Source organism: Alosa pseudoharengus, unplaced genomic scaffold (assembly GCF_046254945.1).
Source record: "Alosa pseudoharengus isolate Yale_2024_CS ecotype anadromous, Long Island Sound unplaced genomic scaffold, YU_APseudo_1.1 YU_APseudo_1.1_scf_20, whole genome shotgun sequence".
Taxonomy (NCBI): domain Eukaryota; kingdom Metazoa; phylum Chordata; class Actinopteri; order Clupeiformes; family Clupeidae; genus Alosa; species Alosa pseudoharengus.
In genome coordinates, this window is record NW_027468664.1 from 23,886,675 (window position 1) to 23,914,446 (window position 27,772).

The 27,772-nt window shown below is 42.5% G+C and overlaps 1 protein-coding gene across 1 annotated transcript; it reads right to left on the minus strand.

Annotated features, from left to right (window-relative positions):
* Window positions 1-209: 209 nt before the first annotated feature.
* LOC143136474 (erythroblast NAD(P)(+)--arginine ADP-ribosyltransferase-like) lies at window positions 210-26,967 on the minus strand. Its single transcript, XM_076297198.1, has 5 exons — window positions 26,937-26,967; window positions 26,585-26,779; window positions 20,952-21,013; window positions 20,132-20,872; window positions 210-290 (listed from the first exon to the last, which is right to left on the minus strand). Exons 1-5 carry the CDS (start codon window positions 26,965-26,967, stop codon window positions 210-212), a joined length of 1,110 nt encoding a protein of 369 aa, XP_076153313.1.
* Window positions 26,968-27,772: the final 805 nt, after the last annotated feature.

The following is a 27,772-nucleotide window of genomic DNA, read 5'->3' on the forward strand; positions in this document are numbered from 1 at the left end:
AACGGTCTCGTGTACATGCAGTTTTATTTGCAAACGTAGATGGCCAGATATTCGTTTAGGAAAATACCCTGCTTCGTGTAAACATACCTTCAGCCACAGAGCTTGTTTGTAGCTTACTGTACACAAGAATTCATTTATTGTACTATTGCACTGTGAATACCTGGGGAGAGTTAGGTAAGCCCTGCCCTCACAATTCACTCATCCACCCTCTACAACCTCCGACACCCCAGCCCCGATTTGGGCCGACCAAAGGCCAAATCCTTGGGTCGTTTTTTGGTCCCTGTCCGCTCCTGGATTGAGGGATAGAGAGGAATACTGAAGGAGATTATTAGAAATGAGGGAGAGAGGGAGGGAGAGTGAGTGTAGGAGCGTGGGGAGGAGTCGTTTATTACTGAGATGGGAGCCATTTCCCCTGATTAAGGGTCTGATGGTGACGGAAGAGACACACTATTTATCCAGCATTGCTGTAATCTCTCATTCACACACACACACACACACACAGATCACTGCTGGCATTTGAGGAACCAGCCGTTTTTACACACACACACACACACACACATACCCACATACATATATACACACACACACACATACAGTTTACCCAGCAAAGCTGTAATCTGACAAAGACGGGCCGACTAATGACCAATTAGCTCATCCACGCCTGTTCCTAGAAGCTACATGCTCACACACACACACAAGTTTGGAAAGGTGGCTGAGTGACTGACTGTCTGAGGAACAAAATGCTTTACAGAGAGCACACAAACACACACACACACACACACACACACACACAAGTCAAGGTCACAGAAAATCCCTGTAGCACAACACATTAACTCTTTCCAGCTGTGCATGTAATTGGATCATGTGCATGTTAAGATCTGAACCTTACTCCTGGTCAGTCAATTATCATTTATCGTGTGCATCCAGGTTGTAGCCCAGGGTTAGCCTGTTTCTAGTCCGGTTTTAGCTTCTAGCCCAGAACTGGTCTACTTCTGGTCCTGTCTAGGTTCTATCCTGCATCTGGCCTACTTCTGGTCTGGTTCTAGGTTCTAGCCTAGATCCAGCCTTCTAGCCTGGTTGTAGGTTCTAGCCTGCTTTTCTAGCCTACTTCTGCAACCCCCCCCCCCCCACACACACACACACACACTCACACAGACACACACACAGACACACACACACAGTCATCCGTTTTTGCTCATTTTGATATCCCTCTCTGAGGTTTCTGTTAGGATCAGCATGCGACGCACGCAGAGAAATCGCTCATGCTTGGTTACGCTTTCCATCTGCCAATCGCCCTTATTTCTCTGCCCGCTATGGACATCTGGCCTACACACACACACACACACACACATACATATACACATTCACATGTACACACACACAGACATACATATACACATTCACATGTACACACACACACACACACATACATATACACATTCACATGTACACACACACACACATACATATACACATTCACATGTACACACACACACACACACACACACACATACATATACACATTCACATGTACACACACACACACACACACACACACACATACTCACATTCACATGTACACACACACACACACACACACACATACTCACATTCACATGTACACACAGAAACAGAAACACACACATGCTGTCTCTCCAATGGGGACTGCAGAGTAAGCGGATGGCCGGACGACTGATAATAGGTTCATGACCATCCATAGCTCCTCCAATCAGTGTTGCTTTGGCAATACCGACGGACCTCCATCAACTGCTGCTGTTTAGCTTTGCTATTGTTGCTATAAAGCGCAGTGTAATCATCAGATATTCCCGTAAGGAGATACCATCCTGTTTCTTATAGCGTTTTCCTTCTGGACAACTGGATCTAACAGAGTTTTTTGTCTCCTCAGCCTCTTTCTTTCCTCCAGAAGCAACACATCCAGGGCTGACGATGCCAGTGTCATTCAAGACTTGTTATCAAACATGTTTCTTAATAAGAAGTAGATAGATTTTGCACTGTCTTTAGTGAGTAGTGTGGAGATAGTGAGCCAGCACTGTTTGTTTGTTTGTTTACATGTTTACATTTTGTTTATCTGCATCTGCATATCTGCATATCACACTTGCAGCACAAATATAGCCAAAGTGCATGTTGATGGTTATTGGGCAGTCTTGCTATATGCGTAGTGCAACTTTTTACCGCCTACAAACACACATTACAGAGTATGTATGTAAACAGTCACGTAAACACACATACAGAGACATGTACTGTAAACAAGCACGTAAACACACATACAGAGACATGTAAAAGAGCACATAAACACACATACAGAGACATGTAAACAAGCACGTAAACACACATACAGAGACATGTAAACAAGCACATAAACACACATACAGAGACATGTAAACAAGCACATAAACACACAAGTATGTACTCACATAAACACATACTATCTCTCTGTCTCTCTCTCTCTCTCCCTTTCTCTCTCACACACACACACACAGAGCATTTGCATCTCCTATTTGCATCAGGCATGTTAAGTAGTGGCTCATATTTAAAGTAAGTTGCCCTTTAAATATGCATAGATCCCATTTCTACACTTCCTCTCAAAGGCATGAGAGAGACAGACAGAGAGAGAGAGAGAGAAGACAGATTAAGAGGGAGGGAGAGAGAAAGAGGGAGAGAGGGGGGGCAGATTGACTGGGAGAGAAATAGAAATATATAGAAAGAGGGAGAGATTCATAAAACAGATAGAATGAGAGAGAGAGAGAGGAAGTGTTTGTGTGTGTGTGCGTATGATGGGGGTTGTGGAGTGAGTGAAAAAGAGGGAATATAATCATGTTTGAGCCCAAGCTGTTTTCAATTAGGCTGTGTGGACTCTGCCCAGACTCTCCCCCTCCTCATCAGACAGGCCTGCTTCAGCATGATGCATCCTCAATGGTTCATACACGCATCACGGTCAACTGGATAAGGAGTACAGGGTGTGTGTGTGTGTGTGTATGATTGTGTGTTTGTGTGTGTGTGTGTGTGTGTGTGTGTGTGTGTGTGTGTGCTGTCTCACCTCCTGTCACAGGCCACAGAGGATGCCCCCCTCGCCTAGCTTTTACCCTGGGGGGCTGTACCGCCATGCACCAGCAGAGGGTGCTACAGGGGTCAGTGGAGACTCTGAAATGTGGATCAGAAAAGTCCCACAGGCACCTGCAGGAGGTCGAGTACACACACACACAGAGACACACACACATACACACACACACAAATGCAGGCACATACATACAAACGCACACACACACAGAGGCAGGCAGGCACACACACACACATACACACACACAGACGCACACACAGGCACACACACACACACACTCAAACACACACGCTCACACATATAGCCACACACTTTCTTACCCATTCAATGTATCTATATATAGGCTTGAGACATTCATGCACTCTTGCACTCATTCACACACACACACACAGAAACAAGTGTTCTCATTCAGCACTCTAAATGTTTATGTGCTCCACTGAATAATGCTGTCCTGCTGTCCTGGTTGCTTTAGGTCTCTGCTTTGTCTGGCGACAGATCTGGGTTAGCAGATAACAGAGAGGGAGGGAGGGAGGGAGTCAAGGAGATAGAGAGAGAGAGAGACAGTGAATTTATTTCACTTGATTTATTTATTTTATTTTTCATGAAAATCTATTGATATGTATGTGTGTCCAAATTTATTAACTGCTTTGGAAATGTGAGTGACCTTGTCATGCCAATAAAGCATTTAAGTTTTAATTGAATTGATTTGAGAGAGTGAAAGAAAGAGAGAGAAAGAGAGAGAGAGACTTCCTTTTGTGACTGGTAGTAGAGTTTAACCAAAGGACAAAGCCATGACTGGGCAGTGGTGAGCAGATGAGAGTTTAACCAATATTACAGCACAGTCGTTCCCTACAATACCACACACACACACACACACAAACACACACACTCACACAGGCATACATGCACAAACATGCACATGTCTGTGTGTGTGTGTGTGTGGTGATTGTGTGGTGTGTGTATGTGTGTGGTGTGTGTATATGTGTGTGTGTGGTTGGTCTGTTTGTGTGTGTGTGTGTGTGTGTGTGTGGTCATTGGGTGGGTAGGCAGCAGTGGTCCTGTGAGTGAGTGGGCGCCCAGATGGTCAGAGGGAGGGAAACCACGGACTGTTAATCACCACACCAACACCGAATCACGGCATGCAAACACACACACACACACACACAAAAAATACACACATACACACACTCACCACACACACACAAACACACACACACACGCATGGACACTCACATACACACACACACACCACACACACACACACACACACACACACACACACACACACACACACACACAAACACACATACAGTGTACACACATGCTCGGCGCCAACAGGAAAATTAGCGCCTAATTATAGTCTCATCTCCACTCTGTGGCGCCTTTCTCTCTATCTTTCTCTCTCCCTCTCTCTTTCTCTCTCAGTCTATCTTTATCTCTCTCCCTCTCCCTCTCTTCCTCTTCCTCTCCGGTAATAACCGGTGTTACCGAACAGAAAAGATCGGCCTGCTGGAGAGAAGGAGCACATAAAAGTATAATTATCTCCCTTTGTGGCGGCTGGTTTTTACCCGCACGACTTCTGACTGCTGCGCAGCGTTAGCGTTAGCTTGCTTTTAACACAAACACGAGCCCTGGGTGACCATGAGAAATGAACACAGAGTGTAGCCCCTTGAGTGTGTTGAAGGAGGCTATCAAATCATTTGTTCAACACAAACACACACACGTTTTATTTATTAATTTATTTATTTTATGTTGGACGATCAGGGTCTTATGAAAGCTTTTAAACTTTTGGCCTGTCGCATGATTGTGTGCTAGTCCTCTGCTGCCACCCAGTGGTGGAAGGCAATACGACCGCTTCAAGGGGGAAAGAGAGAAGGCCTCCCATAAACACTGCAGCAATGAGAGAGAGAGAGAAAATAAAACTAATTTATTAAATAAAAATATTGCTCAACATGTTGAATATCCCCGAACAATCTGAAGCAACATCTGTCCATACATTCAAAAGCACGCACTCAAGCAATTACCATATGCGTCCGAAGTGATAGTGTGTGTGTGTGTGTGTGTGATGGGCCTTCTCTCCCGTGGACTTGACTTGATTACGGTGTGTGAGCCATGGCCAGAGGCTGTACGTGCACACACACATACACACACACCACTCTCACACTTTCACCCTCTATTCAGTATGCGTTATCATAGCGCCTTAATAATTTACCCCCCACCCCACTCACCCACACATACAGACCCACCCACTACACACACACACTACATACACAGCCAAGCGCCTTCATCTCTCAGCCTGTGTAGAGTATCAATTGGACTCAGCATAAATGATTCATGAGAAATAAATTGAAAGCAGTGTATTTTTCATTACCATGGATTATGCGGGATATCTCATACACAGTCTACAGCATTGCTTGCATAGTCTGATTGCAATGACTGTAGAGAAGATGTTGCAAAATGTGTGTGTGTGTATGTGTATGTGTGTGTGTGTTTCTCTATGTGTGTGTGTCTGTGTGTGTGTGAACCTGCAGCCATACATGCATAAGTTTAAGTGTGTGTGTTTGTGTACTGTATTTGTGTATATAAATAGATAGCAAACACACACACATTTAAGCCGACCTGTGCTGTCCCCTTTTAAACCTTAGATGTCTGGTGCAAATGTGTGTGTGTGTGTGTGTGTGTGTGTGTGTGTGTGTGTGTGTGTGTGTGTGCTTGTGTGTGTGTGTGTGAGTGTGCGTGTGCGTGTGAGTGTGTCTGTGTGTGTGTGTGCGTGTGTGTGTGTGTGTGAGTGTGTGTGTGTCTGTGTGAGTTTGTGTGTGTGTGTCTGTGTCCTCTGTCGTGCTGCAAATGCTGTTTACACAGCGATACTGAAAGATGAAATGAAGTTTGATAGGCTTCCTGATCTCTCCTTCTCGTCTCTTCATCGGTCTCGCCACTTTCACATTAAAACGCAGCCGATTGCATTTTCTGATAAAGCTTGCTGCAACACACACACACACACACACACACACAAACACACACACACACACACACACACACACACACACACACCCTTTCCACTTCCCACTCCATCATGACATGTAAATGGTACCATCCATCTGCAAAACACATTCAGGTGTGTAGGCCTACAGTATGTGTGTATGTGCACACAAGTCAACGGTGTGCTTTCCAAGGGTCAGAAGTCCTTTACTGTAGTTTGGAAAGCCATAAATACCAAAGAATTGGATTAAGAGCCATATAGTAATTGTGTCTCCTTTTTAATATTAAGCTTATCCTTTCAGTATTGTTTTATATTAGATTATAATTGTTAGATAAATTCTTTAAAGGTGCTCTAACCGAGGTAACTGGGTAACGACACGTCTGTTGACTTTCAAACAAAACAGAGAGCTAGCTCGCTACTTCCTCCCCCTCCCTCCCGTGCTGCTCCCGTGCAATGGAAACTCTTCTAAACGCGCATCTCATCGGTGATTTGCTGGAACAGTTTGTTATGTTTTTATGGGCTAGGTTTGCCCAGGCTGTTTTTGTTGCCGTTTTTGGAGCCTGGGCTGTCCACAGAGATCGCATTTTTTTTACAGTGTATTCAGGACACAGACAGCTAGCGGTTGGTTAGGTGATGTTTGCAGTAAGTGACATAAAATGTTTTAGCCTAAAAAGAATGTGGGATCGCTTAGAGCACCTTTAATTTGTCAGCCGTAGCCTACTGGTTAGCGCTTCGGACTTGTAACCGGTTCGAACCCCGACCAGTAGGCACGGCTGAAGTGCCCTTGAGCAAGGCACCTAACCCCTCACTGCTCCCCAAGCGCCGCTGTTGTTGCAGGCAGCTCAATGCGCCGGAATTAGTGTGTGCTTCACCTCACTGTGTGTTCACTGTGTGCTGAGTGTGTTTCACTAATTCACAGACTGGGATAAATGCAGCGACCAAATTTCCTCACAGGATCAAAAGAGTATATATACTTATACTTAATTACTCTTGGCTACTGATCCTGTTATTGTCAAAAACAGCAAGATTGTGTTGCACATCGTGTCACCTGCAGCATGGCCTCCCTTTCCCTACTTCTCAACACTGATCTGAGAAATGGCTAATGTCATCTAAGACATGAGGAAGATAAGCTTCCTGCATGGTCCCATGCATGGTTAAGTGCCGTTCACACCAGGAACGATAACTATGATTTTAACCATGAAAACACAGACCAACTTTAAGGAAAGTCTCTCATGTGATGAATGTGATGGTTGAAATTGTATGGATTCTGATTACCTGTCAGCTTTTTATCATTCCTGAAATCGCTCTGAAAGTGATCCCCAACGATATTGTTCGTCATGTCGTCATTGTTATTGTTTATGTGTGGACGTTATAATTCATATTTTGCTATAACGATACGTTTTGGTCATTATCGTTCGTCGTGTCGTCATGTCGTCATTGTTATTGTTTATGTGTGGACGTTATAATAGCTATAACGATACGTTTTGGCGGATATCGTTCGTCATGTCGTCATCGTTATTGTTCATGTGTGGACGTTATAATTCATATTACCTATAACGATACGTTTTGGTCATTATCATTATAGTTATCATTCCTGGTGTGAACGCCCCTTTATGATGTTGAGTGGCATAATTGGCTCCTTTTCACTGGAGCTCTCTGCATGTTTCTTTTTTAACAAGGTGGTACCTTTGATTACATCATGTGGCTGCACAGCTACACCAATTAGCCTGTTAGCGTTAAGCAGAAACGTTTTTGTAAGAAAAAGCTGTTGGGCCCGTGACGTCTGATGCTCTATCAGGTGCTCTGAGCGGTGTCATACGTTTTTTAGACTCAAACGTAGAGTTAACATTCAAGGCACAACCTACTCAACTCTCCATCAATGTATAGTTTTACAAGCTGTAAGAAGTCAGGGAAGTAGGGAGATTGAACTTGAAGAGTTTGTGGTTGACATGACAACATGCAGTGTTGGGTCGCATATTTCCCTCTCTCCATCTCTCTGCATTCCCCTTTCTTTTTCTCTTTCTTTCTTTATTTCTCTTTGATCCTCTTTCTCCATCTCTCTCTCTCTCTCTCGCACACACACACGCACACACACACACACACACACACACTTTACCGCCACAATAATGAAGAATTGATTTCTGCAGGTCCCTAGCTCGCATTAGAAATATGCAGCTTAAACAGCAGCAGTGGCAGGCAGAGGCAGGCGGAGGAGAGGAGGAGAGGAGAGGAGATGGGCGCCCTATTGCGATTTACATCCTCATTATAAACGGACGCTGCTCTCCCAGTCATCCATCAAGTGCTTTTTTCCATAAAATACCTCTCCCTCCCTGCATCCATCCATCCTTCCTTCCTCTCTCTTTCCCTGCTTCCCTCTCTCCCTTCATTCCCTCCTCCCTCCATCCCTCTCTCTCTCCCTCCCTCCATCGCTTGCTCACTTGCTTGCTTCTGTTTTGTCTCCGCAGCGACTGATAGAAGTGAGCGTTTCAAGTACCGCATAAGGGAATAGAAGAGGAGGGAAGAGAGGGAGAGGAGAGAATAGATGGAGAGAGGAGGAGAGAAGAGAGGGAGAGAGGGAGAGAAGAGAGGGAGAGGAGAGGGGAGAGAAGAGGTGAGAAGAGAGGGAGGGAGAGAAGGAGAGAAGAGAGGGAGAGGAGAGGAGAGAGGGAGAGGAGAAGGGGAGAGGAGAGAGGGAGGGAGAGGATGAGAGAAGAGAGGGAGAGTAGAGGCAGGGAGAGAAGAGAGGGAGAGGAGGAGAGTACAGGCATGGAAAGAGGGAGAGGAGAGAGGGAGGGGAGGAGAGGAGGAGAGAAGAGAAGGAGAGGAGGAGGGAGAGAGGGAGAGGAGAGAAGAGAGGGAGAGTAAGAGGCATGGAGGGAGGGAGGAGAAGAGAAGGGAGGTGAAGCGAGGCAGATTATTGGATTACCCATCAGGGTTATACATCAGCGGCGCACCTCCAGGATCAGAACACATTTCCGGCGGGTTAAGGTCAGCTATGGGAGAGCATATTTCACAGCCAAGAGGAGTCCCTGTGACACGGGTCGTACGTTAGCACAACATCAGTGCCCACCAGTGATGTATGGAGGCCATATTTCACCCGCCCATACAGAAACGCCGCGGCCTGAAGACATCTGCGGAGGAGAAAAAAAAAAAAACCTCGACTCTGATTTGAATAATTAGGCGCTTTGTATTTGTCTTGTTTTGACACTCTTTTGGTTGGGAATTTGGCTAAGTTAACGGCTCATTGGCGCAGGCAAGTTGCAATGTTTAACAACAAGACTTTGATCATCGATCATCCACAAGCAGCACCATAATTCCTCATCTTGTATTTCTATACAAATGTGTGAATATTGACGATTTATCCTGAAGTTTGAACAAATCCGTTCAAGCATTGCGGATCAACATTTTTGATTTTTTTTTTTCCGTAAAGTTTGCAAAGTTTCTGCATTGACTGATGCTGAGTGCCACCTCAGAGCTCCATGGGGTTCTCCTCCTCGTCTGTAAGAACAGTGTGTGTGTGTGTGTGTGTGTGTGTGTGTGTGTGTGTGTGTGTGTACGTATCTGCTAGACTTGAAGGCAACTCTTTAACCCTTTCAGACCCCACGTCCATTGGAATGGACATGACATATTTTTGGGTCTAGACCAATGAAAATCTGTGATTTCACCATTTTAATTATGCTTTGTAACTGATTGGATCCCGATGACCCAATCAGAATGCAGTTAGGGCCTGTAACTTGATCTGAGAGCACTTCAGACATCAGACAAGACAAGCATGGCTCTGAAGCTAAATAGGAACAGGAGTAAACACATTTTTCCCCTCATAAATATGAATTTATGTTTATGATAGCATAACCAATTTGCACTCAGTATAATTCTAACCATTGCAGGTGATGATATTTGAAGTTAGTTTGAATATATTTCATAACAGTGTAGTACAGGATTTTTTCAAAGTTTAATGTCCATCAGATGTTAGCCAACACTCATTTAGGCACTCACCAGGCAATGTTTTGACATATCCTCAAGACCCAAGCTATAATTTTGAATGCATTTTTTATTTATTTCAGCTATTTTGGATGAATGTGCACTCATTTTACTAAAATGTGTCGTCATTTTTACTAAATCGTGCTCTCATTTTATTAGATTGTGCACTGAATTCATTCAAATGTGTGCTCGGTTTACTAAATAGTGTGTCCATTTTGCTAAATGGTGGGCTCATTTAGTGAAATTGTGCTATTTTTTTGTACAATGAGTGCACATTTTAGTACAATGAGTGCACTATTTACTAAAAAGAGTGATTTAGTAGACGAGCACACTATGTAGTAAAACGAGTGCACAATTTAGGGTGCGTTCGTAAATTCAACACTGAAAATAGAATAGCTCTCTCAAAAAACTAGTTTATTACATTTTACATAACATTTTAATATATTGTGTGCACGTTTTACTAAATTGTGCGTATGTTTACTAAATTTTGTAAAACGAGTGCACTATTTAGTATAACAAGCACATGATTTAGCAATATGTGCACACAATTTAGTAAAATGAGTATACGTTTTCTGGATATATAATATCTTGCAATGACTGCTTTAGGGTTCCGTTCTAACCATATTACAATCTATTCTTGTTAGTATAAGAGTACGATCTGGATGCTCTGAGAGTGTGACACTTTGAATAAACGAACGATAATTCCACCCACATTTTATGAACGGTTAAAAGTTAAGAGTTGGCTCAGAGCGCTTGGAGTGGCAATTTACAAACGCACTCTTAGTAAAATAAGTGCATAATTCAGTAAAACGAGCGTATATTATCTTGATATACAAAAAAAATCTTGCAATGACATCTCCTGGGGGGTGTCATTGCAAGATTTTCTATGTATTGAGAAAACATACACTCGTTTTACTAAATCATGTGCTCGCTTTACTAAATTGTGCACTCGTTATAATAGATTGTGCACACATTTTTGTGTATTGTGCGCTCGTTTAACTACAGTACATAGTGTGTTCATTTTACTAAATCGTGCTCTCGTTTTATTAAAAAGTACACTTATTTTACTAAATTGTGTGCTCTTTTTCCAAAGATTAAAATGAGAATGTGATGAAATAAAATGAGTGCAATTTAGCAAATGAGCCCACAATGTAGTAAAATAAACACACTGTTTTACAAGCACACGATTTACAAAATTGAGCGCACAATTTAGTAAAATGAGCACACACACTTTAGTAAAGCACATTCCCTCCATATACACAAGCAAATATGTTGCAAAAATACCCCCGGTGTTCCTATTGGATCATGTAATTAAAAAAAATAAATTTAACAGTTCAGTTCACAAGACTGTGTGAAAACAACAGTGCAAAATGCAAAAAACAACGCAAACTGTGTGTGTATATTGAAAACTGCTAAACATTTTGTACTAGCACCACAGGTATTGTGTGGACGCAATCTGGCACATTAGTTAATGTGCATGTTTTGACCTGCTCATAGACATATAAAAACATTTAGACACATGCAAACATCCAGTTCCAAATGTTTAAGTCATATGTGATTATTACTTTCAATACTATATGTACAAAATATAGTGTTTTTTTCCCTAAGTCCTCATGTCATTTTACACCTATTTAGTCGAGGCGTCCATTGTAATGGACATTAAAAAATAGTAATAAAGACATGATTTATCAAATAATTATTTTTTCCCCTTTATTTCTACATTGGAGAGGAGTAAAAATCAGCTGAATATTTTTTTTTTTGCTCAACAGAAAAAAATCAGGTCTGAAGGGGCTAAAGATCTAAAGTGAGTGTGTTCTGTGTGGGTGTATAGGGTGTGTGTATAGTGTGTGTGTGTGTGTGTGTGTGGACAGTGATGGGCAAGCTACTTGATATGTGTTGTGAGCTAAGCTACCAGATACTTTACAATAAATTCAGCTTCACTACACAGAAGCTACCACCCATAAAAATGTAGCAAGCTAAGTTACACACTGTCAAAAGTAGCTTGATAAGCTACATTAGTAGCTACAGTACTTTCAGTTAATCAAACTGCATGCCAAGTCAATGCAATTTTAGTGATCAACACAACTGTCAGTCAGATAAAGGCTGAAATATGATTGGCATGAGTTTGAACTGTTTGAACTTCGTCAATTACATGTATTCCATTCTCCCACCTTCCTACTTAATTCGTTTTGTTAGCTGATTTAAGCTTAATTTCATTCATTGATGCAAAATGGAAAAACGGTAGTTCAATGAAATTCAATCACCTGTTTGTGGATGTTGTTGACATCAACAGGAACTTTTTCTTTGGATTACACAGAAGGCATCAGAAAATATATTTATTTTCGCTGGTCTCGACTAAAGTGACGTAGCCTACGTTTGAAGGTATGGCCACGGTGTAACATGTTCATGCTCTTCAACGGATCTTGGGCTCTCTGCCATTCTGTCTTTTCCCTCCAGTGTCTGTATATGTGTGTGTGTCGCTGTCTATGGTGAACATTAGACTGTAGGCCTACGCATGCGCTTGTACCCAACGTGTTGTCGTCGACACAGAAACATACTGTTTTACTAATTTATGTGTTTGATGGCTGCAGGGAAACGCTGTTATGTGTGAAATGTCAAAAATGTCCAGGAGAAATTAGCTTTCGAGGACGCTACTGCGCTACTTGATCAATAAAAGAGCTTAGCTACTGAAAAGTTACTTGGTTTTGTAAATAGCGACGTTACTGCCAAGCTACTGACAAATGTAGTTAAGCTATTACACATTACTGTGTGTGGGTGTATAGGGTGTGTGTGTGGGTGTGTGTTTGTAGTATGGGTCTGTAGTGTGTTTGGTGGCAGTTCAAAGAGTGAGGGTTGTGTGTGTACGGGTGTGACTGAGTATAGGATGTGGACCCTTGGTTTATTCATGTGTCGAGGCACCACTGTCTCAGGGATTCACTGAATCAGCTCTGATGCTCCAGTCCAGGCCAAAGCACCGGGGCTTCTCGTCTCCTGATAAACACATTTCCTTTTTTCTTGCCTGCATCTCACTAGCCAGGGGGGCCGGACAAACCTGCGCTGTGTTGAACCGCAAGGCTCAGCCCTGCACTCGTCCGGATTCGAACCTGCATGCACGCAACACCTCTGATTGGGAATCAAGCACAATAGCAATCAAGCCAACAGCCCAGGCTGCTAGCGCTCTCACTAGCATGACTCTTAAAGGGCGGATCACATTGCACGCAGCATGCGCTATGAAACACATTACTTTCAATGGCTTGCGCGCGCAAGAACTAGTCTACCGCTGCGCTGAGCAAATGCAGCGCAAATGGCATTTTGCTGCTGTTGTGCGTGCCGTGGTCAAAGCGTGGACAAGCGGGCGGCACGCTGTCAGTCATTGGTATTTTGCACTGAGCCCGGCGGTCAGCACAACACAAATCTTTGGGACGTTACCTCAACCAAGAGCAACCTTGCGGCGAGCGCAGCTCATACCGTGTGCAATGGGATCCCCCTTAAGGCGTCGGGAGGGAGGTTAACACGCACTCACCCAACACACACACACGCATACACAAATCATTGTGTGTGTGTGTGTGTGTGTGTGTGTTTGTAGTATGGGTCTGTAGTGTGTTTGGTGGCAGTTCAAAGGGTGAGGGTTGTGTGTGTACTGGTGTGACTTGAGTATAGGGTGTGTGTGTGTGTTTGTGTGTGTGGGTGCGTGTAGGGTGAGTGAGTGTGTGTGTGCGTGTTGGGTTAGTGTGTGTGTTTGTGTGTGCGTGTGTGTAGGGTGGGTAAGGGTGTGTGTGTGTGTGTGCATGTGTGTGTGTGCGTGTGTGTCTGTGTGTGCGTGTGTGTGCATCTGTGTGTGTGTGTGTGTATGTGTGATTGTGTGTGTATGTGTATGCATGTGTGTGTGTATGTGTGATTGTGTGTGTGTGTATGCATGTGTGTACATGTATGTGTGTGTGTGTTGGTGTGTGCGTGTGTGTTGTGTTCTGATGTCTCGGTGTCTTTGTCTTGTGTTCTGATGTCACACTGTGTCTCTCCAATGTGATTAAGTGCCCACTTGCCTGTTTAATTACAGCCAAGTAAACACACCTGTTATTCGGGCTTGAGAGTTAGTGTTTGTGTGTGTGTGTGTCAGTGTATGTTTTTAAGTATGTGTGTGTGTGTGTGTATATGTTTAAACGTTTGTGTGTGTGTGTGTGTGGAGAGAATGAGTGAGTGAGATTGCTCCAGTCTTATCATTGGGAGACAGACTCCAGGGAAGTGGCGGAAGTAAACAGGAGAAGGAGGAGAGAATTAAAAGGACAAGCCATTCATTACCAGACTCGGTCCATCTGGGCCACTTTACAGGTTAATCCAACGAGACTGAGACAGGAAATTAACGACAGCGAGAGTCACTTCTGAAACGCATCGCTCTGCTGAGGAGTAATTCTAGCAACACACCTGGATAAGCTAACTCTTGTTGGTGGAGTTGGTGTTAATTCTGTAGACTCAGGAGCCTTGTGGCATTACTCTCCTATTGCAAATAAAGCCGTCGGGCTCTGAGGAAAAAGGAAAAAAGAACACACACACACAATTGTTGGGAAACTAGCTTATTAGCCATCTACAACACCAGAGTCAGATAAGAGGATACATACCCTTCTGTTCTCTATGTGTGCTATAACCCAGTCTGACACCATTAGCCTAGCTTAGCTTAGCATCATTCACTGGATTTGATTAAAAAAAATGTACTTAGGCTATGCCTTAAACTGAGGGGAATAGCCTGCAAGTGTAGGTTTTTCTACCAAACACACTGTGTGGAGTTCTGAGGCCTTGTAAGAATCGGGAGTGTGTGAGAACCACTGAACTCTTCACACACACCACATGGATCAGTCCTGTTCTGCTAATCTTGACTTCAGTATGGACCAGTTGTACAGTGTACTTAGATCTGTTTTAACCACAGGGGGGCAGTGTTGCTAAGCATTCTGAAAACCTTAACCCAAAGACCAGTTTCACAATCATTGTAATGTAGAATTATGGGTAACACTCCATAATAAGGTGCCATAATAAATAACAAACTAGTAATTACCTAACCCTTTGTTAATATTTGTTAATTGTTACTAAAATATCTATTTGCCACAAGTTAATAGTTTTTTCATCATTAATAAATATTAGTTGTTTCCACAAAATCTGTATGTTTGAACAAATGTATTAACTAATATTGTATTAATATTTGTTAATAGTTAACTAAATGTCTTTTTGGCACTAATTAAGTTATTTCTTACAACATTTAAATGTTAAATGTTTACAAACTATATGCAAATATAAAAGTTAATGACATATTATTATTTATCTAGCTTTTCTGATTAGCTTTGTGGAGAATTTATGTAATTTATGGTTTATGGCTTTATGGTCTTGTGGGGTGTTATAAGCTACCCTACTGCCAGTGGTTGGTTGTGTGAGAGTTTGTGCACCTCTTCTTCCACTTCATCATTATTGGATACCTTTGTGGTTGGCTGTCCTGTAATTGGTGACCCTCTGTCTAGTGTTTGAAAGTAGTGTACCCTTTGCCTTTAGAAGTACTATTTGGTTGCTGCTTGAATTTGGTTAAATTCAGGGGAGGTGGGAGTAACAGAGTTAGAAATGTAGTTTAGTGTTTGTATGTGATTACTGTAAGCAGCTTTATTGAGATTGGTGTTTTGGAGCCCCCTTTGGAGAAACGGTATACTGCAGCTCTGCTGCGTTTTGTCCTTGTATTGTTGCCATAGCCGATCAGAAGCGGTATGTTTTGCATTGGGTAGGTTGACTGTATAAAGCACTCCCCACTTTGTTTTAATTTTGTAACTGTAAAATGTTGTTTAAGTTGAAAACTTCGATATACCACCTGTATTATATTACTTCACATGTATTGTTAGGATTTGGGTGCAATTTCAGCAACTTAGAGAACGTTTATTAATGTTTTCATTATAATCAAGAGTTCATACACACTGTAGTCATTTCCAATTTATGGGCGACTGGTAGCTCCTCTATTTCAGATTCTTCCTCTGATTCAGGCTCAAATATGCTGTTCAACACCTACTGTATGTCTCCGTATTCCACCTTCGCTGTTTCAGCGAGTGGTGTCGGCCATGTTGCCGTCTTTGCTCTGGAGCTTCGCTCGTTGTAAACCAACCAATCAGCACGCAGTTCATTTAAATATTCATGAGCATACCATAAAAGGGAGAAAACCTCTCGTTCATTCTAGGGCCTATTTCCAAGGCTTGCCTTATAGGGCGCATAGAACAGCACACGGGCCATTTTCAGCCCAACCAATGTTACATACTCTATTCGGAAACCTTAAGGAACAGCATGAAATACCCTATATAATCATTCTATCAACCCTTTAAGTGTCGTTAAACAATTAAATAGCATTTAACAGGTTGAAGCGGAGCTTCCATAGCAACGTTATCGATTAGTTTCAGTTTCTCTCGCGCAGACGCCTGCATTGAATGAACGCACCACTTTATTGTATGGCTCCATGTTTAATGACATCGATAGCAGAAACGTTTGTTTTCGGTCCGCGGTATCTTGATCAACTGCGCAGCAAATTATCAGACGAATCACCGAGCCTAATTTCACTCCACGACTCCGAGTCCGCGGATCAGCAGTCTCCACGTTACGGACCCACATCAAAACAAAACAATTTCCTGATTGGTTGAGAAATCCTATTTTCTGATTGGCCGATAGGTTAGTAACTGAACAGCAACTCTCTGAGCTGAATGAGCGCACAGACAGCAACGTTGTGTGACACGTTTGTAAAATACATACCTGTCAACACTCCCGTTTTTCCCGGGTTTCTCCCGTATTTCAAGGTCATCTCCCAGCACCCTCCCGTTTTGTTATTTCTCCCGGAAAACTCCCGTAATTTGCATGGCCATCAAACTTCATTTTAAAATCATTGATCCATTCAGGTTGCCAGATTGTGTATGAAATACACCCTACACATACACGATCACTTAGTTTCAATTTCAACCGTTTTGTCATAGGCTAAAACCTGGCAACCCAAAAACCCAAATAAGGAAGCGGGTGCCAACTGCGCAGCCTGAGTCTCGTCGTAAGCAAGCGGGCTAGTTGAATGGCCTACTCCAGAACTAGTTGTTGTGAAATTGTTTGGAATTTAATTGATTAACACATCACATAAACTGTTATTGAGTGTTGTTGATACACTGAACTTGTTCCCTCGGAACCAAATCTGACAGCAAGCAGCTTTGGAGTTTTGGAAGTAGGCTGCAGGCAGGCAGCTGGTGGATACATAACTGCGTAAGGTGAAGGTAAAAGCAACGACCGAAATGCAGTGTTGAAACACGTGTATGAAACGTATTAAATATGCAAACACAGATCCGGTATAAACACAAACAAGCTAAATGTTGACAGGTATGAAAATATAGCCCTTAGAAATTTCTAGTGAGCTTCTTTGTAAACGGAACCGTATGTTTCCTTTGCTTTACAGTGGCAACCGGGTGATAAGCGGGATAACTGCATTCGAGGTGTGTCCAGATATACGGAATTAATGGACTCGGGCGGAGGGGAGTTCTTTGCCCCTCGCCCTCGTCCATTAGGCCTAATTCCGTATAACAGGACACCTTGGCGGCGCACCTTCCCCGCGGACCACCTTCTACATCCTGACTCGGCTCGCGTACCCCCACCATCCAACACATAAAAAAGTAACTCATTCTATTGACGCATTGTTTAATTAGCCGCCCCACATGATAACATAATCAAAATGTGCAACTGGTCTATGAGCTTTCACGTTACAAAAAACAGTGGAGAACCACATTAGAATGGTTAGGTAGCATCTCACTGCAGACCACGCACTGTGGCTTTGGGCAGTCTGTCTCCCAATCCATCATACTTTCGCTTTCTTCGCGCAGTCTTTTCTGTCTCGTTCTTTCTTTTATCCCCCTGCGCTCCATCTCCACCTTCATTAGTCTGCCCCCCCCATCCCATTGTTACCTGTGTCCTGCTCTGTTTCTCTCGCTTCTCCTCTTTGATCGCTTTAATTAGGCCTTTTGGACAGTGTCCCTGTTTTTAGCCAGTTTTCCATGTTTACGCAGCCTTCTACCTAGCCTATACTTCAACGAAACTAACGCGCCAGATATTCTGGCTGCCTGCAGGAAATCACGTGTAGCCTATTGTGTGTAGCTTATTTTTTAATGAAAACATACCCTATTATAGAGTTTACAAATGATTTCCTTTAATTTCACGTTTCCATATCATTATAACCCGATTCGAAATTATGTATTATTTATGAATTAATTAGATTATTAATTAATTAATCATTTTTAACTCCTTTCCGCCATTGCCCTTTTCATCTCGCGTACCCCCTAGTGGCAGCTCGCGTACCACCGGGGGTACGCGTACCACAGTTTGGGAATCCCTGCCTTACTTAATTACTTTCACTATTGACTGACAATGGGTTACCATCGAAAGCAACACTTACCCCAATAATGTTCGAATGACTGAATGAAAAACCTAAGGACATTTATCTTGCAGAGGAGTTCCTGCTTACATCTCGTGACAGTGCATCTTCAGCTGTGCTTCATATGCGCCTTTTGCTATTAGGGGTTTGCACGGCGTGTCATCAGATCTGGACATCGCCATATTGGAGATACTCGCCTCATTAGAAAGCATTAGGCACTGAAGTAAATCCCTAACATCGTCAAGGAAAATGGTTAATTATTGCCGTGTTTTAGGTTGTACCAATAGGTCAGACTGAGAAAAACATCTGGTGTAGGTATCGACTTCCAAACGTTATTAAAAAACCAGGGAGAAGGGACAATAATGCCAGAAGTTATCAGAGGAAGGGGGGCGCTTGTGGTTGAACTTGGTACTTTGTCTCCCTCACCCAACTCATATGGATCTGCTCTGCCAATAATCCGTAATTTCTCGAAATATCGCGCCTTTTCTTGTGGTCCAAGTCCTGCCCTATATGCCTTTGCATCTTAGACGCATTTTGATGAGCTTTTGATGAGCTAGACACGCTACAATCACGTAAGATATCCAAAGTGCATAATACTCCAATGTACTTTATTCACTGAGTATCGCCAATAAGGCTGTGCGTGCTGGGTTACCATAGTTACCAGCCAGTGGTGTAATGCTTTGTGTAATAAAAAAGAAGCACATGATGAAAATGTTTAGTGTAAGACAGGAATAAACTTTCCGTCGTATTAAGAATACGCTATGCACTGCGTTTCTGATCGTAAAAATAGGGCCCAAAGGCTATAATCTCCAAGCAGCTTGATGTTCCGGTGACAACAGTTGCACACATTAAGTTTAAGCTGCATGGGACTCCAGAACTATTGTTTCTGTGTGACTGTGTGCATATATGGGAGAGATACTTTGATTCCTATGTCTTCTGAATATTTGAGTAAATGAAAAACAGCAGGTATGGGACATATAGTGTAAAGTCCACCAGAGGGAGAGAGGGCAAAGTGCACATATAGAGAGGATGACAGTGATGTAAAAGGTGGAGTGTGTATGTGTGTGTGTGTGTGGGGGGGGGGGGGGGGCGGGGGGTCCTGGGGACCCCACTGTTAATGCAATTTGAGAATCAAAACTCAAGTAAAGTTTATTTGTATGGCACATTTAATATATTTAGACTCAGTGTGCTTCAACATACAGAGAAAAAGTACACAACAAACCAAAACATAAAATAAACATAGCAGTCCCAAATCTGTAAAATAATAGAAAACTGATCAGCATTTATAAACCAAGATGGGAGTTTTCAGTCTAATGATCAAAGAATTCAGGGAGGCTCGATGTTCCCATGAGCTATACAAGAAATTACAACACAATACACTTCATTCATGTATGGGAAACAAAACTACTAGCTTTAACTTGCACATTGTAATTGCCCATGTTAAGTGTTACCATCTCCCAGAGCAAAGGACAGACAGTTTGACAGGTCTAAGTGAGACTGCACTAGCTAGCATGTAAGATGATGCCACACTTTATGTTAAAGATGATCAGAAAGGTGAAATGATAAGGCCTTTCAGATTTTGAACTTTTACAGATTGTTTTTCAGTGTAAGAAAAGGCTATGAATAAAAGTTATGATTGGCCACATAAAGTCTCTGTATTTCTGATAAATCATACCTTTTTTGGTGCTAATGCACAGTTCAGGTCACTTTTGATCCCAGAACTCTCCAGCTTATACACAGTGTTGCACCAGAGATCAGGATTGTTTCCTCTCTCTGAGACTTGAGAGACTTTAAAGGTCTCATATGGAGGAATAAGCACCTCTTCCTGAGCTGGGTTGGCGGAATATTCTGTGATATTGGCACCATGGCATGTGTTGATTTCAAAACACGTCACCTTTCCAAAGTCCTCTGCCACCTTACGTGTAATGGAGGAGGACGAGAAAGAGCCAAATCGAACCTCATTGTTCAGAACATTTTTATCAAATTCAAACCCTTTACCACGATATGTTAATCTGCATTCAGTTCCATTTTTCCTCTCTCTATCCTTCAGAACTTGTACTGCACGTGTCAACAAAAAGTGAAGAGAATACCACTGATATGTCTTTCCTGTGTATTGTGTTTTCCCACCACGAGTGTCAGTATTGAAAGCCTTATATATCGGTGGATCAAGTAGAGTATACACGTACAAGGCAGTGCAGTAGTTAATTCCTCCCAAAGTATCTCCTTTCTTATTACCGGAGCACCACTGCTGTCCTTCACTCCAAGCTGCATTGAAGTTCTTTGAACTAAGTTCTTTTTTTAGATATGTATTCTCTACCAAGCGTGACGTTTCCTTTGTGCAGCCCTGGTACTGATCATCAGCAGACTTCTCTGCCATGTCCAGCGTCGCCGGTGGTCTGGCCTCTCTTGGGAATAGCTGCACACAGACACATACAATATTCTCAAATATACTGATACGTAGTGATGTTTTTGCAAGTGATCGGTGGTGAGATTACCTTTTCAAAAGCAGCTACAGATGTCAGGATGAGAATCAGCTCAGCAAAAGTCATCATTCTGCCTAAATGTCAAAAAAGCAAGATGTTTAAAAACAACAGCCACAGCTGTAAAACAGCTGTCTAGAATTATACTTGCTCAGCTGACAGCCAGTGAGCACATGTTTGTGTAGCGAACCTTACTGAAAAAATCACCTATGCTGCACCCAACATTTTTTCTGCCAACCTTGAGCCGAGCCTTTGATAAGCGCTCAGTAGCCACACAGACGGAACAAGCTGATGACATCAACAACTCGGCTAAACCAAAACACGCTGCACATGCTGAAAGATATGCCAACGCCCCCCCCCACACACACACACACACCCGCTGTGGGGCCCTCTAGTATTCACCCACTAGCCTTCACTGAAATGCAGACCTTGGAGGAACATAAACAACCCGCTCAACAATGCCCAACCACGTCCACTAGACACGATAAGGAGGGTACAGCTGAAATGAATCAAAGTCAGTTACTGTTAGGACAATTACTGTTAGGAAGAAAGTTTAGATCCCCTGATATAACAAAACAGTCGAACTCTATGCAAATGACAAATCAGTTCACCTAGCTCTTCAAGAAAGATTTTAGCTGAAGGTTTTGGAGGCCTGGTAATAGTCAGTAATAAAATCTGAGAAGATACATCCAGTTATTCAGATGATGTAAAGTCACCGAATGATGACTGATTGCATTGACAAGACGTTTTGGAGGACAAATTCAAAAACACGGTCACCAATTCATCTGGTTTAAAAGAGCTATGTGGCATTTTATTTAGTTTAAAACATCCAATAATGACCTAGAAATAGCAACAGAATGGGAAGCTACAGCCGTTTCGATATAATGTCTAAAATGGCTGCTCCATATTGTCCCGATATCCACTGAAGTTAGCATGCAAACCTGCTAACACTGAGCCGGCTCTCTTGTAATACCACTTTGTACCATGTGTGACGGCTATTTTAAGTGAGACACTATATGAGTCTGAATTACAGAGCAAATATGACACATTAGTAGTTTAGATTTAGTCTGTTAGAATATTACCTGAGCAATGGAGAGTTAGAATATTAGTAACTATAAGTAGCCTAACTAGATGTACCACAGAGCGGTACAAAATATGACCGCCGCCCAGTCCAGCACATTTTTTCCACAAAAAGAAATCACGCTGAAAGGCCTATATGATTCTAACTGTCACACTAAATTGCATTATCCACACTCAATTCTCACTGGTATCTGCTAGACAACAAGTACCAAAACATGATTAGTTCATAGATTTCACATGTAAAATTCATTTTATACAACCCCACCATCTTGCCTGTTCATAATTCTGAAAAATTCTTGATTGTTTGTGTTATGTTATGTGTGTGGTAGAGATGTCCGATAATATCGGCCCACCGATATTATCGGCCCGATATTAGCATAAAAATGTAATATCTGTTAATATCGTTATCGGATTTTTTTTGCCTTAAAACCGATAAATTAATGCTTGCGTTACACCCAAATAGCGCTCCTGAAGCGTTTACCGGCGCACAGATGATGACCTCATCAAGCTGCGTCTTGAAGCATACAAACAAGCGTGGATGGCTGCAGTAACAAACTTGCTCGCTCTGTTTCAACATTATGTCTGTGGTTTGGAATTATTTTCAAGTGTCTCCTTCGGACGTTAAACTTGCGATTTGCAATAGGCTTGTTTGAGATGGACTGAGTCTGACTTGGTCTGGCTTACTACGTAAACGTGATCTTCAGATGCTAGCCGGGAGGAGCTACAACAGAGGGCAGCTCATCCCGAACAGACAGGCTACAGTCTGCCTGACTTGACTCGCGGGAGATATCGCGGAATTTTGTTGGCAATAAATACAGCAGAACTTTCATTCTTACTCATTAAAATGAGCATGATGACTGACGAAATAAATCCTTATGATGTAGTTTAAATAAACCACTGTTGTCATACAGTTAACAGGCCTGCATTGTAGCACATAAATTCAATATCAAGTGTTTTCCCTATATGTGTGTCTATTTAACCAACAGCAGAAAACAACAGAATATCCAAACGTTTTCAGTAGGCTAGCCTACCATTGTTGTAGAAATCACGTATAATAAGAAGGTATCCCTTGTTGCATTCAAGAATGCATCCAGTGGGGCATCACAATAACATTAAGCATGTTGTGTTAATTCCACAACAGGAGATATGTGATGTTACCTAAATTAGTTTTGAGGAAAAATAACCCACATATCGACATCGGTATCGGCTGATATCGGAATCGAAAATTGAGAGTTGGACAATATCGGCAAAAAAGCCAATATCGGACATCCCTAGTGTGTGGGTGTGTGTGTGTGTGAGTGTGAGTGTGTGTGTGTGTGTGCCTGCGTATGTGCCTATGCATGCAAGCGTACATATGTCTACTGTGTGAGTATGTGTCATACATTTGATTACTGTGAATGTATGTGTGTGTGTGTGTGTGTATCTGTTTGTGCACATGTGTGCACATGAAATGGGTTAACATGACCCCTGGTGGCAAACATACGGAAAAAAATGGTCATCCTAGGCCAGGGGTGGGCAAACTGCGGCCCGCCAAGCACTTTCATCCGGCCCGCCAAGCATTTCATTTGGTTATCAGGCTGCTCGCTATTTTTTTCCTGCGATAGAGACGACGTTGGTTAGCTTTACTGCAAACTGCTTTTCACTCTCCTTAGAGAACGTTTACAATGTCAATATCAAACCATCATGTTAAATAGAGATAACATCATGTTAAACTAAGTTAACTCTTAGTTATCTCCTTTGCAGCAGATCTAACGTGAACATTATGCGATCCATTTAATTGGGAACGCATCTGCACTCACGAGAGGGAGAGAGAGCCGCAGGTTCCAGCTGGCTTGTCATTGTTGATAATTGATATCTCCTTCTTATAAGAAACTTTTAAAAGGAAATCATGAAGGCAACAGTAGTTCCCACTACTGACCATTTAAAAACTGTGAGAGGGCCCAGCCGTAGGTACAGCACTAGCCATAGCGGAGCAGGCAGAAGATCATTGAGAAATAAACGTGAATTAAAGCGACTGTCTTAAAGTGACAGTGCACAATTTATACATTTGTTAAACAGCATAAAATTAGCAGTATTTATAATATATTTATAAAATACTTTTCATACTAAATTATAGGCTTTTTTTTATATTTTTTTTTTTTATGTGTGTGTCGTGTGTGTGTGGGGGATTTGTTGTGCGGCCCGCCGGCCAATTTTCAAAACCCAATGTGGCCCTTGAGCCAAAAAGTTTGCCCACCCCTGTCCTAGGCCCTACAGTTCTCAAGATATTCACAGAGAACTGTGTCTGCCCTACCCTCCTTTCGGGGGTCCAGTCCAGCGGGGGGGCTACAGATCAAAACGAAAAACGATGGTTCCATGCTATCCATGTGGGGTAACATGCCCACCAAGTTCCGTGTACCCCGGTCTTTCAGTGTCGCGAAAAAAAAAAAAAAATAAATAAAAATCTGACTAAACCTATATGACCGCCGCTTCGCTGCGCGGCGGTCATAATAATGTAATCCGGCCCTCGAGGCTATTTTTAATTGCGACAAACAACGATACTGATTAAAATAGACGATAGATCCAAGTACAGTGACAAATCTCATTTGTACTCTCCTCCACTATTTGCTAGACATCCAGAGCTTGATTCAAACCCAAAATCGCTGCACAAAGTTTTCAGGAAATACTTGTATTACACAAATAAACACAAAGACGTGCATTTGTAATGACGCGGAAGCGATGCAGGCCATAGTTTTGCACAAATTGAAGCAGAAATAGGCCTACACCAATGTTGAAAAACGTTCACGTGTGAGTCTTAGGTAGGCTATGTTATTCACCTATTCTGATTCTGAAGGAGAATCACCTTTTGGAGATTATGATCGATCGTCTATTGACAGTGATAGTCACGGTGCGTCTGTGAATGGAGGTGCGTCTTTACGTGCACGACAGTGTCCACTAATGTTTATCTCGTGACTCAATGATTGATCTATCCTGTAGCTTAATTTTGATTAAGACACTGACTCCCCTACTTGGCTCATTCTTGCTATTTATGTTAATTCAAGTATTGCCTTGCTTTTAGTATTATAATCTTCACAGACCCTTACATCAGCAGTGATAAATGGTGTAGTGGCTAAAGCAGATGACTTATTATCCCAACGTTGTAGGTTCAATTTTCTTATGATGTGAGATTGTCCTCTTGCTTCTCGCTACCTGCAGGTGAACTAGTGTGACACGTAGATTCAATTGTTTTTGACTGATGTATTGTACCTATGGTCTCTCGATGTAGAGTAACTATATACATAAATATGTATGGTCAAAACCTATTGTTGTGTCTCGTAGGCCTATCAGAGATGAAAAGAAGAGATAGGATGCGAACTCCGGCCGACGCGCTGCCGTTAAGCCACGAGACAATTGATAACATTTGCGATACCCAGACATTCGTCCAGGCTATATATTTTTTCCAACATAGATATTTAACACAAATAATGGCACATAGTGGTCGGCTTCAGTAAAATGTTTTATATACTTGCAATTAATAGGTTTAGGTTTTTGCAGATGACAATGACAATGCCAGCATTAATCACTCGGTTTAAATGAGAAAAATGTCAACATAGGCTGTGGCAGAGAATTTCTAGTGGGTGGGGTATTACACGTTGCCACTGCTTCCACCAATGATATCTAACGCTGCATCATCAACAACGTTGTTGGAACTACAGTGTTCGAACGTCGGCGGTACGATGCTTTCTGGAAACATGTGTAACAATGTCGTTGTTTGGTCGCAAGTTGCGTCGTACCATGTTGGTTGAGCAACGTCGTTGCTAACTTTTCTAGAAACGACCCCCTGATTGGTTTATTGCACGTTACGCCCAAACCACACCCATGATTAATGTAGCTACTTCAGACCACCCCATTTTAGATTTGTGTCGGGCGCAACAGTCATTAACCCGCCGGTAAAATAGAAACAGCGCCCAAGATCCGCCCACAAATCGATTTGCGCGAAGTCAATTGCGCTAAAGTGCACGATAGAGCCCATGGTGTGTGTGTGTGTGTGTGCGCCTGTGTGTGTGTCTCTCTCTTTCTGTATGTGTGTGTGTGCGTGTGAGAGAGAGTCAATCTGTGCTGTGTGTATTGATGGGTCGTCTGTTTGAAGTAGACTTAAGTGTTTTCATCCCTGGCTGCATCAGATTTGCAGAATTTGCCGATTTCATGAGTGGCATCGCTGTATTCTAAAGGAATAGACTACAGTATGAGTGCAATCCAATGCAAAAGTCAGTGAATGGATCCTCACAGTCATCTAGTCTACTGTAGTTCATTAGTATACATAAAAAACAGATATCCAATATAAATCAACTGCAACTCCAAACTGCAGTGTGGTGTTTTGATCAGATTGATTGATTGATTGATTGATGTATTTATGCTTTAGGAGCAGAGAAGCAAATAGCTCAAATATCAGCAACCTTTTGTCAATATCAACTCTGCCTGTGAAGCCTTTCAGTTTCAGGAATAGTTCTCTGTAAAAACATCCACTAGCACAGAACAGTAAACTTCACCAGAATCTCTTCTGTGGTGCCTACAGATCAGTGCCTTACCGACACAAATCAGACGCAAAGGTGTATGCCAGCCGTAGGCTAGTGATGTTGAGTTGAATTTGCATTTGATCTGGTTTGAAGTTCCCGCTTTCCTCCTAAAACCAGGCTCACACTCGTAACGCAGTGTGTGGTCCACAGGAAACTTGGTCTGTTCTATCGGTATGGTATGGTCCACCGGAGGGGGAGGGCCACAACCTACAGAGCACAGAGAGTCAGTCAGATGACAAAAACAATAAGCAATACAACAAAGCCCACAACAATGTTATTACATTAGGCGCCAGCATCATTCTAGGAAGACCTGACATCTCGGTAATACAAAGGGTCAAAGGGCACCAGTGGCGGTTTTAGGTACGGGCGAACCAGGCGGTCGCCCGGGGCGGCATCTTGTAGGGGGCGGCACGAGCGCTTAAAAAAAAAAAAAAAAGAATAATAATAATAAACGTCGCAAAACGATTTTCTATTATCCATCACTTGTGTGAGGAATTAGGGAATTGGCGCCCCTGTTGCTCAGAAGGTAGGCCTACTGCACTGCACTGTGCAGAGGAAGGGGCGAAGGGAGGGGTTTGCGGGGGACAGTTTACCTCTGGGTCTCCTTAATGAAACGGGAAAGGGGGGATGAATGGGGATCCACTGTATAGTAGCCTACAACAGTCTATTAGTGGGCTAAAATCAGTCACACCTTGACTTTCTTCCAAACAACGCACATCTCATAATGTTATGAATGCAGACCTATGATTCCTGCACATTTAATTAACTCTGTGAAATGGCTAATAAAAATAGGTGACAAAACGATTAAGAGGTCACCCAGGTGAATTGGTTTGGTCTTGACTGTGGTCGCGAGTGGATCATGGGAATTTGTGGATTGTTGTCGACTGTCGAGTGCCAAACACGATGGACAGAAAGCGGTCAAAGCCATTAGGTGCCCAGTTCCGAAAAAAAAGAAAAGTAGAAGAGGAGAAACGAGCAAAGGATAAAGGTATGTAATGTCCTAATAATAACAGTATCATGTCATGAGTGAAGGGCTAACGTCAATGTTAATTGATAGGGCCTAGCCTAGTATAACTTTTACGTTTGTTAGCCATCTTGCAATGATACCTATGCTTAGCCTATAAAATAATAATTCGGTTTTAACAAACACAACAACTAATTTCACCATGAGATGGATTATGCTTTGCAACAAAACGGTCA